This window comes from Acipenser ruthenus, chromosome 12 (genome assembly GCF_902713425.1).
Source record: "Acipenser ruthenus chromosome 12, fAciRut3.2 maternal haplotype, whole genome shotgun sequence".
In the NCBI taxonomy this organism is placed as follows: Eukaryota; Metazoa; Chordata; class Actinopteri; order Acipenseriformes; family Acipenseridae; genus Acipenser; species Acipenser ruthenus.
The window spans coordinates 5,896,955-5,917,343 of NC_081200.1; the positions used below are offsets into that span (position 1 = coordinate 5,896,955).

At 37.8% G+C, this 20,389-nt stretch overlaps 1 protein-coding gene across 2 annotated transcripts in view; it reads right to left on the reverse strand.

Annotated features, from left to right (window-relative positions):
- LOC117417349 (voltage-gated potassium channel subunit beta-1) overlaps positions 1 to 20,389 on the reverse strand; it is a 56,039-nt gene that overhangs the window by 18,602 nt on the left and 17,048 nt on the right. For both annotated transcript variants that reach the window (XM_034029444.3, XM_034029445.3), the window contains exon 2: positions 6,122 to 6,165. In XM_034029444.3, coding sequence (XP_033885335.3) covers positions 6,122 to 6,165 — 44 coding nt within the window. The remainder of the gene's footprint in view (positions 1 to 6,121; positions 6,166 to 20,389) is intronic.

A 20,389-nucleotide genomic window follows, 5' to 3' on the forward strand; every position in this document is an offset into this window, starting at 1 on the left:
TTGGGGGGGATGGCTTAGCCTCATGCATTACAGTCACCCACACTAATTAGGCGCCAAGCTTGATCAGACACCGGTAGGGCTGGTTTTTGTCCACCAGGGCTGGCCAGTAGTTTGCCAACATTTGCGAAACTGCAAGGTCCTAGGCATAAAGAGGCATATGGCTTGGTGGTGGCGGTAAAAGTTAACATGAAGAATCTGACCTTCCGAACCCTCAATAATATCCTTTTACCCGGCAATCACTGGAGGCCACTGCAATGCAAATCCAGCACTGCCTCAGTCTTCAAGCCATTGCACACTGGATCTGATAATGCATCCAAATTTGAGGTGCGTCCAAACAGAAAAAAACTATCATGGGCATTCCCTATTGCACCTTGCACACTGAGTCCGTAATTGTCGTATGGCGGTGATGCGTCAATTGTGGAATCAAAACAAGTTCGATTCGATCTGTTAACAATGGCATTGACCAATGAAAAACGACTGGGTAGACACGTGGGTTCTTGCAGTACCCTGAACAAAATGGAAAATCTAATTGTGTGTGCCGCCAAACAAAAATTATTTTATGATAAATCCAACAAAGATTACAAAGACTTTGTAAAAAAAGAACACATATGGAAAGACATTGCCATGGACTTGGGCATGAATGATATGTGTTGATTGATGCCCTGAATTTTGTGCAGTATAGGTTATTTCAAGCATATACTTTTTATTTCAATTGTTTGTAGTCGAGGAAGTAAAGAAACAATGGCCTAACCTGGAGACACACATCAGAGAAAGAAGCGTGACAGGGCAAGAGCGGTCAGGGCTTAACGGTCAGAAAAGAGCGGCAGTACATGAAAGTGATGGAAAGTATTTTCGGTAACTCATTGCTAGCTTCCCAACCCACACACACACACACATATATATATATATATATATATATATATATATATATATATATATATATATATATATATATTGCGTAACAACATTATTGTAGTCTAGTAGAAACGTAATAATTAGCAAACGTTTTCCATCAGCGTTTGCTGATCATTAAGTTTATACTACATTAAACATTTTTTGTGTTCAAAATTATGTAAGAATTAACAGAATTGTACTTATTTTATTAAAATACTGAAATCGGGTATATTTACTACAAAGTCTCTACTGCACCTCAGCGCTGTACGATATTAACGCATCTAGTGTGCAATGGACTGACGCACGTATCCCCGCAGACAGACAGTCAGCCTGCAGTCTCCAGTCTCTGCTCATGATTATCCTGCTCAAGCACTAAATTTACCTCAAAAGAACAACATCACTCTGACTAAGAGCATTGCCTTTGCTGTTGCATTTTTTTTTTGTATTCCAAATCAGTGGTAGAATACTTGGCCTCTGGTACCTGACGGAATAAAGACTGGTTTACAATGACACTCTTAATCCAAGCGTCCCTGAGTGGCTGCTGCTGACAGATCCCCCGCTCAAACCCACACCATGTTTAAGAACCTCTAAAGCTAAACACAAATGTCCTGCAACTTGAAAGGTTTAGGAATGAGGTTTGAAAACGCACTTATTATTAGCATTGTGTGTGTGTGTGTGTGTGTGTGTTTTATGCATTCATATAATCTTTTTTTCATTTACTGGCGTAAGCTTTGTAAAAGCTTTTAATATGCTTCACCTTGAGGTATGCTACTTAGTCTCAGAGGTAATATAAAAGGTACCATAAAACTAAGCAGGGGCGTAGCTAGGAATAGAAATTTGGTTGGGCCCCAACTTCGGGTGGACAGGCAAGTGCCAAAGGTCTGACGTCACAGGAAATAGTTTACATTACAAACATGATTTAAATCGATTAAAACGCTGACTAGAGCAAAGTAGCCAAGACTGAAAATGTATGGTGCCAAGTGAAGCAAGGCAAATTTTTGTTTGCAGTTTATAACAGTAGTTGAACGTACACACTACAAATACAAAGCACATATGCATACAACCTACAGAAACAAACACACTGTGCACAATAATTGCAAAAAAACTGTTTCATTTGACAAAAAAAGTGCAAACAGAAACTAAAAAAATCCCCAAATTAAAAAGCTGCATTATTTTTTTTTTTCTTAGCTGTATTGTAATTTCTTAGCTATAACTTGTTACCTCTGTAAGTCGCCCTGCATAAGGGCGTCTGTCAAGCAAAAATTAAAAATCAGGCTAAGCTCCTGCTGCCTTCAAACCAAAACTAAAATCTTATGCTGAGAATACCTCGTTTCCAGCTGAATATGGCTGCTTTCATTTTCACTGCATTTTCGCTTCATTATATCTATTTTTACTGTTATGATGGTCCTGTTGAGTTGTGGGGGTGGGATACGTCTATAATATGATAATGAGTGTTTTTTGCATATAACTCCTCCCATGTGTATGATGCATATGACTGCCCCCCCCCCTCCTCCCCACCCACACCCCCACCCCGAGACGAGCGTCCCGCTGGACAGTTTCCAAATCTTGGCAAGTATGTAAAAGTATGAATTCACAGTGTGAAATACTGTAAGGAAAATAACATGCCTTTTTATTCATGGTAAATTACAAGAAGATGAAAGCAAATTTTATTTTTTGCTTGTGAAATCAATGCCTGCCATTGTAACAGAACACATTCCAAACACACACTCATTTTTCACAGTTCCCAAAATATTTGAGACAGAAAACTCTATAGACGGAACACTCCCAACCAATATATCCCCCATGTAAACCATTTAAAATGTTTGAAGCAGACAAAAAATAAACGTACTTGCATATATTCGCAGTGAACACACTTTAAAAAGTCAAACAGGCAGCTTCACCAAACCAGCAAGAACACAATATTGCATTTTAGTCAGTCAGTTACTTACCATTGTATCAGTATCTCTCATCTCCGCTCCACCTTACTTAGGATAAAGAGTTGGGGCTTGGAGTTATATAGACATGATGACACTCCAGAAAATCGCACATATCTCTTCAAAGGACAGCAATTTTAAGCTACAAGTATTTGTCAGCATTCGCACAGCTGTCTTAGTCCTGTTCACTGGAGCCTTTCTACTAAACTAAACTCTTAAAAACAGATTCATTCAGAAAATGACTTTCCCAAAGTCAAGCTCTGCATTTGCTGATCAACGCATAATTATTCTGTTGACGGATTTGAATGAACACAAGATCAATTCCAAAATGCAGTGCAGAATACAAAAAAAGTTATTTCATGCAAGAACTCTCAACACGTGTTCTACATTTTTTTTTATATAGAAATGATGAATGAGATTTCAGAGCAATATTTTATTTGTCACTACCCACAAGATTCTCTTGACAGACTATCGACCCCGTCTTGCAAAAAGTAGTGTTTGTGCCACATTTATCGCCAGTTAATCTATTTCTATCTGTTTTCCATCATTCTCTTTTGCAGGTTTAAATGCAATAATTATTTGTTTTTAATGTTTAACAACCAATCCTATCATAATAATGTTCTTACTGTACTTCTAGCTCAGCTGGGTTCTGTCAAGGAGGTTTATCACAGCACAAACCATTAAAAACAAAAAAAACCTTTGTTTATTGTTTTTGTAATGTAAAAACAAGTACATTTATGTACAGCAATCAGCAGTGTTTATCAAATGAGCAAAAATAAAAGATTTTCCTGTGCATCTCCAGAGTGTGAATTAAATATTTTCTAGTTTAAGGAATTGCCCGACATCCCCAACCCAATGGATATGAGAGGGTGGGGCAGCATGACCTAACTAATTAATCAGCCGGAGCTAAAACAAAGTGTGAGTCCTCTAGGTTGTTGATTAATCTTTTAAAATGCATCTTTTTAAAAAAAAAAATAAAACATAGGAGATGTCTTTGCTGTTTCTGTGTACTGTATATGCCACTGCAGTGTTCCATTACTGCATCTGATTGACATACACCTATTGTTGAATATCTTAAAAAAAAAAAAAACACACATATGGAAATAAGGTTATCCAAATATTTGTTTATTCTATCATATGATTTGGTGGCTGTTGTTCCACATGGTTATCTACAGTATGAAGTGTGCAGTTCAAGTATTCTGCATAATCCACTATGCTGTTTTAATTGGGTAGTGAGGTGTACCCGAAGGCAGTCAGGCATGTTATACACAGCATGATGTACAGAAGATTATCCTGCTTCTGGAAACTCATCTGAAAAAACTCTTCTGTGCGTTACAGCCAATGATTAATTATCTTAAGGATGCCGATTCCCTTGTGGTGTGAGGCATCTCTGGGAGAGGTATAGCTGTGTATTTGAAATGTTTTCCCAGCTATCCTTTAACATCTAGGCACCTATGGAGCTGCTTTAGATGTTGTAATTAATTTTGATTTTTCAAAATGTGGTGCTTCATGTGAATTTTAGTGGTCACAAGTTTATTGGCTGGCATCGTAAGAGATTCTCCTCGCATTTATCAGCAACCAATCGTGGGTAGCTATGCTTGGTTTAAAGCACTTTTGACACATGTGAAGGTTATTTAACCCAGGGTTTCCCAATCCTGGTCCTGGGGGACCCCTGTGTCTGCAGGTTTTCATTCCACCTGAGTTCTCAATTACTTAATCAGACCCTTAATTGAACTAATAATGTGCTTAATTAGACCTTTTTAATCGTTCTCAGCACCTAAAAAGTTGTCGATTTCAAGTTACTTATAAAATGGTATAGTTAACTTGAAATCTTCAACTGTATAAAAACTGAAAACAATTAAAAAAGTCTAATTAAGCTAATGAATAGTTCAGTTAAGGGTTCAATTAAGTAATTGAGAACTCAGTTGGAATGAAAAGCAGCAGACACATGGGTCCCCCAGGACCAGGATTGGGAAAACCTGATTTAACTAACCCTGCCACCTGGTCTACAGTAGTGGCTTATTATTTTCTGCTCATCAAACTAAAATCTCCAAAAATCTATAGTTACATGGAAACGGAAGAAACGGCAATCAATTTAATTGCTGCATATTGAGATGTACCCATTAATCTGCTATCTTGCTTTTTTGCTTTTCAGCAAACTTTAGTGGCACAGCGCCCATCGGATTAAAAAACAAACAAACGGAGAGCCAAATACAACACTGACCTGTCAGTCAATTTAATCTAGATAATCGAAGAGTATAATGGCAGAGGTAATAAGCTAGAAATTGTTACAGAATGTTACCCAACCTTGCATATTGAAGGGTGTGTGTTGGGGGGGTGGGGGGGGGGGGTTAGGTTGGGATTAAATATACTGTTCACAAGCTACTGGACTTTGAATTTTTTTTTTTTTTTTTTAGTTCATCTGGGATTTAACCTTATGCTTTGGGAATGCCATTCAAAAGCATTTACCACTCTAGCATTTATTTAGGTCAGACACAGACACATTTCGAGTATAGCCACTGAAAACAATGACGCCAAACAATCAGACATACTATATGGGGACATACTGTAGGGAGATTTGCAATTATTACAAATATTTAAATCTTTAATATTCAGATTCTCAAACAATTTTTTTGTGGGATTCAGGGCAGATCCACTTATGTGGTTTAGACTGGTGTAACGGTCAGTGCTGTGTGATTCCGTCCCCAGGTCATAAAAACTCTAAAACCACAAATGGAAACGAGCCCAGCCCTCTGCCCTGCTACTCTAGTCAAATCCAGAAAGTCTCTGAGAAAGGAATTTTAGCTTTCCCTTTTAGGTATAGTTTTAGTTATAAAAGTATTGCAATCTCCTGATTTAAATAGTTTAATGTTACCAAACCTTCAAATTATTTAAAATTGTAAAGTTAATTGTGCTAGGACATGTTACTACAGTTCAATTGACCTGCACCAGGAAGTGTTAAAGACTTAATCAAATCACATGGTTCTGGACACACATTTTTGATAGCTCTGAATTGATTACACTTTCGGTTTTCAAGTAGCATGTTTTCTAAAATAAATGCTGAACTCGCCAGTTTGCTCAACCCCGAGAGATCGACACCAGATTCCCTATAACCTTTACCAGCGGTATCGTGTTCAAACAAAACAATTAAAAAGGTTAATTAGTTTTAAACTAAATGGGCCATGTTTCTTACAGGGGGGGGAATTTAGGCACACTTACAACATCCAGCCCTGAATTAATTAGCATTACTTTAATTCTGTGCGCCACAAATAATTTAAATTAATTTTACTCACCGAGACCCAAACACGATACTCTAAGTCCTGATTTCCCCAGATTCCTGCAATAAAGAGAGAAAACAAGTTAGAAATATAAACCTGGCTTGCCTGTGCAAAACATTTGAATGCAGTTAATGTATTGTGAGCAAATAAATGTACTGATGTCAGGGGTACTGACTTATACAACTCAATAAAAAAATCTATTCCATCCTATCATATTTAGAATAAATGTAATTTTCCATTTTAACTGTGAAACCTCAGGGACTGAAGTCCTCCCTGGCGATTTACATATGCTACTACTGACATGTAGTCCTCTGGAGCACTGGAAGGAAATGCTGGAGAGCGAGGTGAACCGCTCGCAGCTCCAGTGCATTTTTGTGCAAGGATGTCCAGCGACCCAACCAGGACCCACAGACTCCTCTGCCTGCCCAGACCATACCCCAGTTGGATGCGTCCTTCACCATCTGACGGCTGTGGACCACTCCCATCCTTATGCCTTCGCACAGGCGAGAGGCTTGCCTCCACCAGCACAGGGCTTCCCAGCATACACAAGACATGGTCAGCCAATGGTGTCTGTCGCGTTTGGGATGTAGCCAGAAGGCATTGACCCAGAAGGCATTGACCCACGCTTGATTTGGGCTCATATGAAGTAACCCCAGCTGGATGGCTGATGAACTCGGCGAGCCTCCTGCAGGGTCCGTGGCTGGGACACTGCGCAGATTGAACAGAACGTCTCGTCCCCTAAGGCGGAGGAGGAGTGCTGCATACCCAGGCACTTGATACAGAATCCTCTGGGGGAAGCATCCCTCCGCAGGACGTGCAAGGTTGGAATTTCGACATCTTGACGTGCCGGGGCAAAGCACCTTTGCACGGAGCGTCTGAGCACTAAGGGTGCCTAAGCACCAATGCACTAAAGCCCTGAGGTACTGAGGGCACCGAAGCATGGAGTGTCCAAGCACAGAGGGTGCCGAGGCACCAAGGGCACGAAGGCACTGATGCAGGGAGCGTCTAAGCATCGAGGGCACCAAAGCACAGAGGCTCTGGGGCACTGAAGCACAGAGCGTTTAAGCACGAGGGCGCCAAAGCACGAGGGCGCTGAGGGTGAAAGCACAGAGGGGAGGGTACTGGGCCGGGTGTCTAGTCTTGACCGCGTGCAGTCACACAACTGGGGAAGCGCGTAGCTTGCAGTGGTGTGGAGCACAGCCTACAGAAAGTATATAAGAAAAATAAAGAGAGACTTTTTAAATTATTTTTATATTAAGACCTAACGCACTGAGGTGGATGGGTCAATGAATCCGTGGGGTCTACTCTACAGTGTGCTGAAATCAGGCACAGTGGAGGAAGCACATGTTTTTTTTAACTGCAAAGCAGAGAAAAACAAACACACACTCACACACAGCAGAAGCTGATGGGTAGGGTTTTTGCACACCGAGTGGGTGGGCCGAGTCAGCCCAGCGATGTTGACTCAACAGCGGTTGCAACAGAGCAGTAATACGCGTCTCTCTCTTTTCTCTCTTTTTATTTATTTATTTATTTTTTTTAGCAGCAAAGCAAATGACAAATACACACAATACACACCTTGAGCTGTATGGTTAAGAAAAGGAGACTACAGTCAAAAATGCATGCCAAAAAAATCAAATGAGTGAGTCCCACTCCAAAATATCTCCAAAGGTTTGGTTATGTGCTTGGAGGATTTCATATTGGTCCATGGTCCATGAAATAAGGGAGGTGCCCTCTAAAGAGGCCAGGCATCCAACCTTCTAAAAGAGGCTGTTGCAGAGGAGGGAGTGAGAAGTAATGGAATTTAAAAGCCATGGTGGAGAGGAATGCTGAGAACCTATATATATAGTGAGGAATTACACAGCTTGGTTAAACAATTACCAGTACTTTGATTCAGTGAGCCACTATTCTTACCCTACAATTATACATAGCTTAAATAGAATAACAGTGTTATAAGTAGAGTACTGTATAAATTGCATTTTTAATGCAACTGCCTCTCAGTTATTTAAAAACAAGAATCCGGAACTGGATTATCCAAACATATTTTATTTCGGTCTATAATTATAAGTATGTTCAATACATCCTTATGCAATTTTGCAAAGCTTTTTTACTCCGAAATGTCATCTGCATTTTTTTTCTGAAAAGATAAACACGCTCTTTAATGTTACAGAACTACAAATAAACAATTTGGGAATACTTGAATTCAATTCCTGGGTTGTTTTCTCATTCAGAAAACAACAGGAAGCTAATGACGTAAATGTCTTCCACCCCCCAATGTGTGTTGCCAGAAGAGTTCTGATAATTGAGTGTCGACTTTGCTACTAGTAAATGTTGGTTTAATAGCAGCATTTCCAGCACCACAACATGGGAATGATTGCATGGTAGCGAATGGGGTCCATGGTGTGACAAAGAGCAATACACTACAGATTGCATTCATTTGCTGAATTATAATTGAAATCTGAAATCTCACTGCTTGACATTAAAGGTCAAAGGTGCAGACCCAATCAGCTGGGAGTGGGGTGACATGACATGATCCATCTACCACCCTATAAATCAAACTCTCATCTGAGACAAGGTCATTTATGTACATCCATGCTTTTACGAAATAGGTATCTTCAAATGCAGTCAATTATATTACTGGGATAAAATGATTTCTTGTCAAGAGAAGGCAAATGGAAAGAGATCTATTCCCCTGAAGTAAAACTAGGTTTCTAGCCCACTGCAGCTTGATGGCATACGATTATTAAACAGCATAGCGTTGAGGGGAGATTTAGACCCAAGACCCTGAGGTCGGAAGATGAATGCTCTGTCAGATTGGCTAAAAGAGGTACCTCCACAGTAAATGCTGTTTTGCTGTTCCTCTCTCTTCCTGCTAAGATCGTACCACTTTGCATTACAGGGTTTTCTTGGGTACCACTGTAAGGTCAACATGTCATTACCTTTCTTGTCCCATGGTTATACTATGCATTTACCATAGTTTATCCTGGCTTGCCATGTTTATTAATATACTTTACTATACTTCGCTGGTCTTCACAATGCTTACCTATGCTTTATTACACTGTGCTTTCACTATGGGACATTTGTATAAGAGTAACTGGGGATTGCCTACTGCACACTCTCTACTTTAAATCGAGTGTTGCAAATGAGGCAAGCCCCAGTTAAATAACCCTTGACCCTCTGAGCACAGACCTGTTTTCTTAAAGGGGCATATCAATCTTGCTACATAGAGATATTAAATATCCCTGCGTGTGTACAATGTCAATATCAATACAATGTATAGGTAACTGTTCCTCGTGATTAGTCCACACAAGCCCCTCGATCACTGGGACATGCTGAAAGCAGCAGCAGCAGCAAAACAAACAGCAAGACAATACAGGAGGCAGAGAAATTAGGATTAAAAAAAAAAAAACAGACCAGACCAACCGTCAAAGACCACTTTGAGCCATTTTTTTTCATTTTTATTGTTGAAGCCATCATGTCAACTGGAGTGATCAACGTCTTGTGAGTAAGAGGCTTAAATGGTAGGCATTTGAGTTGAATGGGACTCAATCCCTTTGAGTAGTATTCATGACACCAGTGAGAGAAAGAACCCTTAACTCTTATTATAATCAAGCTCGTTGGAGTGTCAATGCTTTATTTTAAGCTTTAAAAAATGAAATTACCTTGCAAAGATGGGTTCAATTGATCTCAGGAAGCAACTCGTTACAGTATATTACTTTTAAGTGCGATACAACCTGTCTCTTCTGGTTTTAAATTTAAACAGCTATGGCCAAAGGTTTTGCATCACCCTACAGAATTAGCTAATTTTGCTTCATAAACTCGAATGAAAGCTGCTGATTAATTTTAAGTTAACATACTGAATTACATACCGATCTGTAATTTTCCATATACTTACTGAAAAACTGACACAAATTGAAAAATGTGACATTTCAAAATTTAACCTGAAATACTGTACTACTATTATGGCTTCCGGTAGAATTTTGCGATATCATTTTGTAGTTTCTTTGATTACATTATGTTAAATAAAATATCTAAATTATGTTCATTATGTTTTTTTTTTCTTTTAATTGTGCTTCAATCCTAAAATTCTAGGTGATGTAAAAGTTTTGGCCATAGCTATGAGGCTCTTGAAGGATGTCTTGGGTCTTTTTCTACCAAAAATGGGGGGACAACTCTGCATTAGGCCATGTTGGTTCACTGCAATGTATTCTCACTTATCACATCTAAAGACACAGCCTGTTCCAGACATTTTCTCCCAGTATAGCTTTCAATACCTAAACCTGAAAAAGAAAACAAACTGTTTACAGCAAACTAACAATTTATTAAGGGTTTCAAATGTGTATTTCTTTATTATTATTATTATTATTATTATTATTATTATTATTATTATTATTATTATTATTATTATTATTATCAGAAACATTGTAGCTGCATTGGTATGCAAAATGAAATCCGTTAACCTTCTGAAGTGCTTTCATGTAAAGTTTGAATTGACGACTAAAATAGAACTTGTCATGATACGTCATCTCAAACTATCAAGTCATCCAAGTGGATGGATCTATTTGACTGTTTTGACTCAGTTTAAAATCAGTCAACAATAAAAAAAAAAAAGAAAATTGATCTGACATAATCCTAATTTTGACTCAAGGTTACACAAATACTGCAGGTACATTTAATTCAGTAGGTTGGCATAACATAGATATTAAATTATGTTGAGTTAAAATGTGACCTGAAACAAAATGAATACTGACACAACGATGGTATACCTACCTACTGCCATGGTAGATACAAGTTAATTACTGTACATGACTCCTTACTCTGCCATGGTAGATACAAGTTCAGTCTTACTGTTAATTAGTAAGTAGATTCCGTATTCCATGTTTCAGGCTGAAACAAGTACTGTGACCTCCATAAAGCTTTAATTCATATATCATATGCCTTGGAAGAAAGTGTATCCTTTGATGTTAATAGTATTCAGATATCGTATTGTGATCATAATACATTCTGGGACTGCTATTTTTCAGTCTGGTATTAACCTACTAATATTATCTTGATAAAGTAATACAAACTGTATTGGTATTAGTGGTTTTCAATTAGGACATGTGAAAATGAAAACTACTAGGAAATCCGATGCAAACTAATGAAACATTTTTATAGATATTATAACCTAAAAATGATACAAAATAAGTTAGAAAGTGCTTTACAAAGCCCTTAAATTGCAGCTAACAACTGCATGCAAGTCATTTGTATAGGTCTGACATGTGCAGTTTTGAAAGAAACACATGTTACAGCAAACTATTTTCATTTATTATTTTATTTCTTAGCAGATGCCCTTATCCAGGGCGACTTACAATTGTTACAAAATATCACATTATTTATACATACAATTACCCATTTATACCGTTGGGTTTTTACTGGAGCAATCTAGGTAAAGTACCTTGCGCAAGGGTACAGGAGCAGTGTCTTCCACTTGGGATTGAACCAACACGACCCTCCACTCAAGAGTCCAAAGCCCAAACCACTACTCCACACTGCTGCCCATTTGAAAACATCCCAATCTGATAGTACACTACCATGCTTTTAGACCGTCTCGTACTTTCCAGCTCATTTCACTTGGAGAGTGAAACTGTCCCCTTCACTGGCTTCTTTCCTGTCAATAAACATTCAGCTGCTTCCTCTAATGGCTGACATGCTTTCAGTCAGGAATGTGCTATCACACTGGTGAAATGTCCCAGGAGCCTCAAAACTCAAAAAGATAACCCGAGAATAAGGCAGCTGCTAAAACATGTTTCTTTTTAAACTGGATATTTGAGACCTGTGTAGCTAATAGAAGTGCAGATAAGATTAATGATTGCTTGGTAAACTCTAGGTAGTATATAGTACAGACTCCAAAAGCTATAGCAGATGTATCCTAGATCCTGAAAAAAAAGCATTTACAGTACATGCACGAAGCACTTTTATGCAACAGCTCTGTAAAAAAAAAAAAAAAAGGATTGCAACCAAAAGGAAACTTTCGACATATAACTACAACAGAAAGGCAATTCTGTAGATCAAGTAGGAGAAATGTGTTCCCTTGAATCACATTCTTTAAATGTGAATGGAAAGGTTGATATAAAATGCCATGTGGGTGTCTAACTAGGAAGGGGTATTTTTAGCATGCTTGTATAGGATTAGTTCATGTTAAGTATGCACACATCATGAGGATGGATTGGGAACATTAATAGTTGTTAGGAACGCCAGCCCTTTGAACCTCATAATTGTCGAGCTGCTTGTTTAAATAGAGGAATGCCAAATAGAGGAAGATGAAAAAACAGACAAATTCAGCCTTTACATGTTTCCAGTTTAAAACAGTTACAATATGTATATCATTTATGTTATTAATCCTGAAGTAAGGATCTGATGTTTGCAAGACAGTTTTAGCTGGACTTTTCATAAATAGGTTTCCTAAGATTCCGAAGGATTCCAAAAATAAAATGCCTAAAATGTTTTGAAATACTTACAGTTTTGATTTTCCTTTCACTAACATGCATCATCCTGTGCCTTGTAAAAATCATTTGATGTTCAAAGCACATACCAAGATTGTAGTCAAAAGAGCCTTTCGATTTGGTAATGAAGGAATAAAATCAAGTTGGCACTAATATATGCCATTAGTAGATTCAGCTGTAGTTTTGTAGAGCAGAAATTATTTATTGCTCGGAACTGTGAAATTCATCATTAAATTTAATGGTATTAGTCAGGACGGAGCATGTAATACATGCATTTTACAATTGACAGCATACTTATTTAGAGGATGGCTTCTTTAGAAAAAGCCTACATCCGATGATAACAGATGGCACAACATATTGTTCAGAGAGATGCTGCATTGGGTTGTGTTATACTGTTCACAAAATCTCTGCTCCCTCAGTACAAATTTCATTCATTGTCCCACCCCATTCTCTCCCTTTCTTCCATGTATATGTAATGCAAGGTTTTTGGAATCATTTCTAAATTCAGTTATGTAAACTCCTATTTGTTTTACTGGAATCTGAAGTTAGGAATGAGTTTAACCTGAAAGCATTCTCTGACAAACTGGGATTGCACAGCTTTCTACTCCACATACATTAATATAATATCTGCTAGAACAATGTGTTCAGTGTTCTTGAACTATATGAGTTTGATTAAAGGTAGCTCTGTATAATAAGAGAATTCTGTTTCTTTTGTTCAGAAATCCACATTTAGTTTGTTAAGGTTGTCATGCGTATTCATATCTGGAGGTTTTTTGATAGCATCTCTTACTTTATCATGAGACTTGCACAGCAAAAATAACATAGCCTGAATAGAAAAACATTACTAGTAAACAAACAATATCTCCAGCTTTAAGAGAAAACATAATGAACTCCAAACTCCCTGGAAGAGATTCCATGATACAATACCTTATTTAGTCAAACAAAAAAGTCATGAGTTTCTAAAGCCACAGAAAGCCTACTCTTAGGTACAATTACAAAATTGAACAGAAATATACACAGCAATCTGCCCAAATCATGTATTTTGTTGAAACGCTCATTTGAGCATTGTATGGTAGTTACGATTGAATTGTTCTGTTAAGTTAATAATTATAATTCTGCTCCACCGATTCTAAATAGCAAGAGTAAATCTTTCTAGATGACATTTAATTAGCAGCTCCATTACGGCACTGGTCTGATTCCAAGATTTCAGAGAGCAGGTGGCAACAATTCACTGCACTATGGTCCAAAAATGAGGATAAGGATGCCAGGAAAGACCTTTGCATATATGAGTAAAACCATAGGTTGACCTTTATTAAACTGGTGTATGAAAACGATATATAAAAATATGGAACAATACAGATATATCAAAACACACCAGAGTTATTTTAGATACTGTATATAGAAATGTTCTTCTGATGTGAATAACCACACACACAAAAGAATGAGCTGCTCAGCCGCCGAAGCCATCTACAATATAGCTTCGAATTTTTATAGAAAGATATTTTTGCATGTATTTAATAAGACAGGTAATAATAAGCATGTATTTTTTGTCAGGAAAGGAATTGCTTCCTATGTGTGCAAAGAAAAATGCTGATAATGCATTTCCGAATGTTCATCTAATACACTGCACAGCATAGAGCCAGATGTGGGGAAGCTGTGGAATTTAAAAAGTTGCAGTGTAACTCTTCGCATATTAATATATGTCTTTCATTTACTGACAGTTTAGTAGCTAGAAGTATAAACCGTGCAGTTTGAGTAATATTCCAAGGCTGGCAAATGACTGGATTCTATGTAGCGGCAGACCTAAATAGTTTTTTAGAACTAAAACATAATTTTATTATGTACCGATGTTATGACAATCAAACACATAACAGTGCACGTTTCTTTAGAGTTTCTTTAGTGTATTTCGGTGCCATAGTTAGATCAAATTAATAGACTTTGGTATCTACGCTGGTTTTGAGTCAAATGAGTTTTTTTTATACAGGCCCCCGGAAGACTTTACTCCACATGAGAAAACTGACAAACACAAATAATTAGTACAATGGCCAGCCTCTGCTCAAGAGAACCACAGGTGTGAATTGCAGGGGGTGTTGAGGTCAGGATTGAGGTACGCTTGCCGAGCTGTCAGTGGGAGTGTTCTGTGGATAAGGAAAAGGTTCTAATTTCAGCACTGAAGATTCCATAGGCTGACTCCTGGCAGGGGTCCCTGTCTAGATCATCAGAAACAAGTCGAAAACCACACAAACTCCCCCCGTCCCCCGTCCCCCATCCCCCGTCCTCCCCTACAAACACTTGATCTGCGTTGACCTCGCAGCCCAAAAAAAAGCTTACAATCCAGCCATTTGTATTGTTTGTCCAAGACCATGCAATTAATCTAAATATGAAGCAGTCACTTAGTAACACTAAAAGGACTGATGTTATTATTTATGAAATGTAAAATAACTGTAACAGCACACTGACCGTAAAAAGCAATTTATGTAACGAATCTCCTTTCCAATTTCAAATTAGCCCTTTCAAAGAATCTCACTAAAATTACAGTGAAATTGTAACATGGGAGCACATCACATCAAGACATGTGCATCACTTGATGGACCGTTTCTTGGATTCAATGTTAAATTATGTCATCCTCCTCAAATGTCTGCTGTGCTGTGGACACATTACTCATTTTACAGAAGACAAACAAAACAGGTATTCTTTAAGCAAAACATTCAAATCATGTTTGTGAAAATCGAACACTAAATCCATGCATACAAAGAAACAAAAAGATGTTATAAGCAGCATGCTACTTTAGTGTTGCTCTTCTGCTGATATAACTAGCATTGACTATGAAGACGCTACTGTCATCTCATAAATAATGTACTTAACGTCTTTTCTAGTATAGAAAAGTGCATTGTTAATGACACTGACAATGGTCAGTGTGTAATTGATTCATTTGCCTGCATGAGGTACTGGACCCTAGTCATTTACTGTAAAATGCTTAGCTGGTAATTATTAATACTAGTGATTATATGCAGACTTCCACTTTATAAGTGCTTTGAAAAGGCTATCCTGGTGATTAGAACCAGTGAGAAAAACTAATACTGTAAGTTCAGACTTCACAGAAATACAAGTATAATTAGAGTCTCAGTGAGGTATTTGTATAGGTTAACAATTGACAAAGGGGGCTTTATTACTGTAAACACAAACTTCCATCTCTGTACCTTCTGAGTCCTGTAAAACAGCCCTGCTGAATTAGGGGACTGACAGGATAGTGAGGGGGATAGAACTATATGAATCATAATATAAAGCACAAACTCTTCAAAGAGCAATCTTCCACAGACTATACAAGGAGCAAGGTTAGGTTTTGCATCAGGAGTAAATAAAAGCTTTAAATTATTTTTTTTGTATTAGGGTTAAGTTTGCAGATGCAGGAGAGGCAGGAGTTAAACATTTCTGGAAGCTCTGTCTCACTCACTGGTAGAGAGCTGAGCAGTGGTATAGATTTAAATTCACATCATTACCAGCTGCGGCAGACTTACTCAGCAACATTCGCTTATGAACACAGGAAGAATCAGCCTTAATTCTCAAAAGACAGCAAAACTAATTTGCTTTATATAAGCGGAGATACTTTTCCTTGCTACCACCTCAATACCTTTTAAATACAGCTCATGGCTACTTCACAATGCAGTAACCTAGTTTTCAAACACAACATAGCTTCCTTTGACCCTGACCTCCAGACCTGCTTTCAATGATATAGTCGTTATGTTTATTACACTACATCCTGTAAAGAACTGCTTGCAGCCCTGCAATTCATTTGTCAGATCTGATAAGAACCCTGAATTTAAATTAGGCAGTAACTGATACCCTACATTCACCTCATCTTAATTGCTTTGAATCTTGTGCTCCAGTACTTTGATCCAGGCTTCAAAAGCATCTCTAAAGCCATTTGCTTCAGCCTCAAAGGCTGACCTCCCTCCTCTTCTCCACCCACCGCCATTTAACTTACTGTACAATGCTTCATTTCACTTAAAAGAATGGTTTTCCATCTCAGGTATTGTTCACGTACAAGAAATGTTGAAGTTCTTCAGTGAAAGATTCGTATTAATGTGTCAGACGTTAGATTGCATTGTAGCTCCACCATTCAATCACCAAACTTGTGGGCAGGTAATCTGAACCTTCGTGGGGTTTGAAATCAGCTTGTTGTCTTACAACATCCTGTACTCTATGTTTTCTAATACAGTGCTCCCCCTTTATAAGGCGGCTCTTTGTACTGTGGAACAGGTTATAAGGCGGTACGGTCATGGCTGCCATTTGCCCCATAATGCCATTACACTAACACTAGTATTCTCATTATAGGGCTCTTGTATATAGTTAAATAAGAATAATTGTAGCAGTAAGAATCTTAAAGTGATGTAATTTGATACAAACTCGGATACCAAGACATTTCAGATTGCTATATCACATCAGGACTACTATACGTTCTAATTTGTGTATGTTACATATTATGTCATTTACTTTCTTATCTTATCTTATATCTGCTAGTTCGCCACAGCTACCAGAGATTACCTGTTCTCTAGACTGAGCTCCTTTCTTCCACTGGTTTCTAGCTATCACCTCACTCATGCTTCTCTCTCCATTAGTACAGACTGCAAGTTATTTGCGTTTTTTCTCTCTCTCGTTATTCCAAAGTTGTAATGCTAAGTCCAACCTTCAGATAACATTGTCAGTTATTTTGACACAGCTCCTGTGACAGTGGAGATGAATGTGTGCTGGCTGCACTTCAGAAAAGAGGCTGAAAGAGACTCAGGACGTACTCAAGTTGGATGCTAAATACAATACCTTTTTTTTTTTTAAATGAAAGCCTGCCATCATCAAATACTTCTTGAGTAGCAGCACATAATATAAGAGAATCCTATGACGTGCTAGTTTAAGACTTCAATGATCCCTTCAAGCACTGCTTCCCCAGAGCTTGGTTTAACCCTTTAACCAAAACATCTTTATTTAAACCAGCTGTTAAGGTTTTGTGGTTTTATGTATGTTTTTATATACAGTATTTTCAAACCCAATAGACATTTTCACAGCCCTCTCCACAAAATGCAACCAAAATCCACTTAACAGCCCAGGACTTGTTGACAAAGCTAATGCAGTATTTGAAATCGAGCTCTCATGTATTAATCAATATTGATTTATTTTCAAACCCATTTCCAGAGCATTGTCTTTCATCTATCAGGTTTGCACACCATGTTCAGATTGACTTGTGTGAATTTCCCTCCCAGGGGAAAGAAGAATCCAGTGATGCTCTCAGACTCTGTTAGATGTCGTCTGCAGAGTTAGGGGTAAGATATATACAACAAAACAGAAAAGAAAAGACTTCAGCCAGGAAGATATTCAATATGGGAGATGAAGACATCAGTACACGTGATGCGGTCTTGTCAATGGCACACGACGATTAGGTCCTCACTGCTCAGGGAAGCGGCTAAGGAGAGAGCGACTTGAGAATTGACAGCTGCTGGTAAGATAGAGCAAGGGGGGAAATACCAAATTAAACACCTATTGACAAAATCATCCTTCTACTTTTATTTATTTTTAATGTTAACCTTCCCCATGGAGGAGTATGGAAAAATCTTTGGGGACGTGGAACAGAAAAAAAAAATACTGTAAAAAAATAAATAAATAAAAAGCAAAGTGGTATCAGAGTAAATAACATAAACTATATTAGAGACCCAACAACAGCATTGTGTGAAAAAAAACTGGATAAAGCTTTTGATTTATTGTGGCAGAGCAAACCAATGGACTCCCACCACGATTACTATTGCTTCAAGTATTATTGCTGCTTCCGCACTGACACACACTGCCCTGGGTACTTGAAACTAATAACAGCATTAAGCTTTTGAACTGATTAGGCTTACACAATGAGGATTATCTTGATATATTCATTTTACAGCTCAGCCATTTTTAGCATATGTGTAACCGCTTTCATCTAATTTATCCATGGCAAAAATAAAAATGTAACCTTTCATGGCGAACAAACATTATTTATATCTCAATAAGGTTTGGGTATGTGTGTGTGTGTGTGTGAGTGTGAGTGTGTGTGTGTGTGTGTGTGAGTGTTTGTGACGTGTGTGTGTGTGTGTGTGTAATATTTTATTCATCAAATATACTAAGAAACAAAGACCTTTGGAATCTTTAATTGCTGCCGATTAAAACTTGGTGGTGTAAAAAAAAAAAAAAAATAATAAATTGTATGCGTCGCCATGGAAACAGCAAGAGGCATTGCTGTTTGTGCTGAATATACCATGTTGGGTAATCACTATATTTGATAATGTCGAGTTTAGTCACTGAATTAAAAAAAAAAAAAAAGCATTTGGATGATTCTTTAACAAGGGTGTACATTATTATAAATAACGAATAGAGGTTGATAAAGGACTTTCAGACGTTTTGCTTCTGGGATTATCTTCCTTGCTGTGAGGGTTTGGGTGAAAATCACAGTCTTTCATTATTTCTAATCTTCAATCACCCACAGTATGGGTGATGAAAATTAAGAGAAGAATGTATTTCTCTTTCCGAAACACACTATTTATTAATTTATTCATTGACAAATTGTACTTGCCGAGAAGCCTGTGGCTTTAAACCGGTCCCAATACCACCCCTATGTGATGCTATTCAATAAAACCAGGATTACCTTGCAAGCAACTGAGATCCTGCAAAAGCAATAGCAAAACCATTCACAGCAGAGGCTTACAACCAGTGTATTGATTAAACTAACGTTATTGCAGTTGTAAGCATCTGGGGTGAATGTATGTAGAGTGCCCTTTGAAAGAGCAATAAAGAAAGACTTGTGAAAGGGGACTGAAATAAAATACAGATTAAAATGCTTTCCTCGTACATCCAGGTCATAAAAGTTGATACTGTGATTGAACACAGTATTAAAACCCTATACAGGTTGGATACTTGTGTAGTTCTAAATGCAGGGTCTAATCAAACTGATTTAAAAATGGAGGGAGATCTAAAATGAATAGGCTGTGAGAAAACATCTAAAAAACAGTGCGCGAGAGTCTCTTTATTGTGTTTTTGTCTTTAAAAGTAACTAAAATGGCTGGTTTAGCACTATTTTAATATTTAAAAAGTGGCAAGGTATAAAGCATGATCATCTTTCAATAGCCACATTATTTTTCTCTACACTACACTAGCTTGTAAGTACTTTGATTGGTAAAAGAATATTCATCATAAATTAGAATTACAGTGGTATGATCACAGATAGATTCCCTCTCACTAATGATCTGTAAGGCCGCATTTGTGTTGAAGACATGGTTTTGTGTATCCATTCAGTTTCCAAAAACCAAACAAATGAGAATGCAATTAGATACAATCTGAAAACATATTACCTGGGTTGAATGATGTGTCTGATGGTACCAGCACATCTTTAAATACCTAGTAAGGTTGACAAGGTGAATCATGTGGAACCTGGTTTCCCTTGGGAACTGGGTTAATATAGAATTTCATAACTGGGCCAGTGATAGGATAATTAGTGATATATTTTTCCTCTTCACTGGCTTTGTAGTAAATAATACATTAAACTTGACAGAGACTGCAGTGTGTGCATCTGCTAAGATAAGAGAAACAGCTCGGCACTATAAGATTTTAGTTAGAACTTTTACAGATAGAAAACACCCACATGTCATGGGTCTACAAGATGTTAAAAAGTCTCCAAAGGCATTTGGCACTAGATCCTTTCCAAAGCTTGGGACCACCCTTTTATCTGGCCTGTCCAACTTCCTGGTCTCAGTCCAACTGAGGATCTTTTATTTAACATAGTGTAATC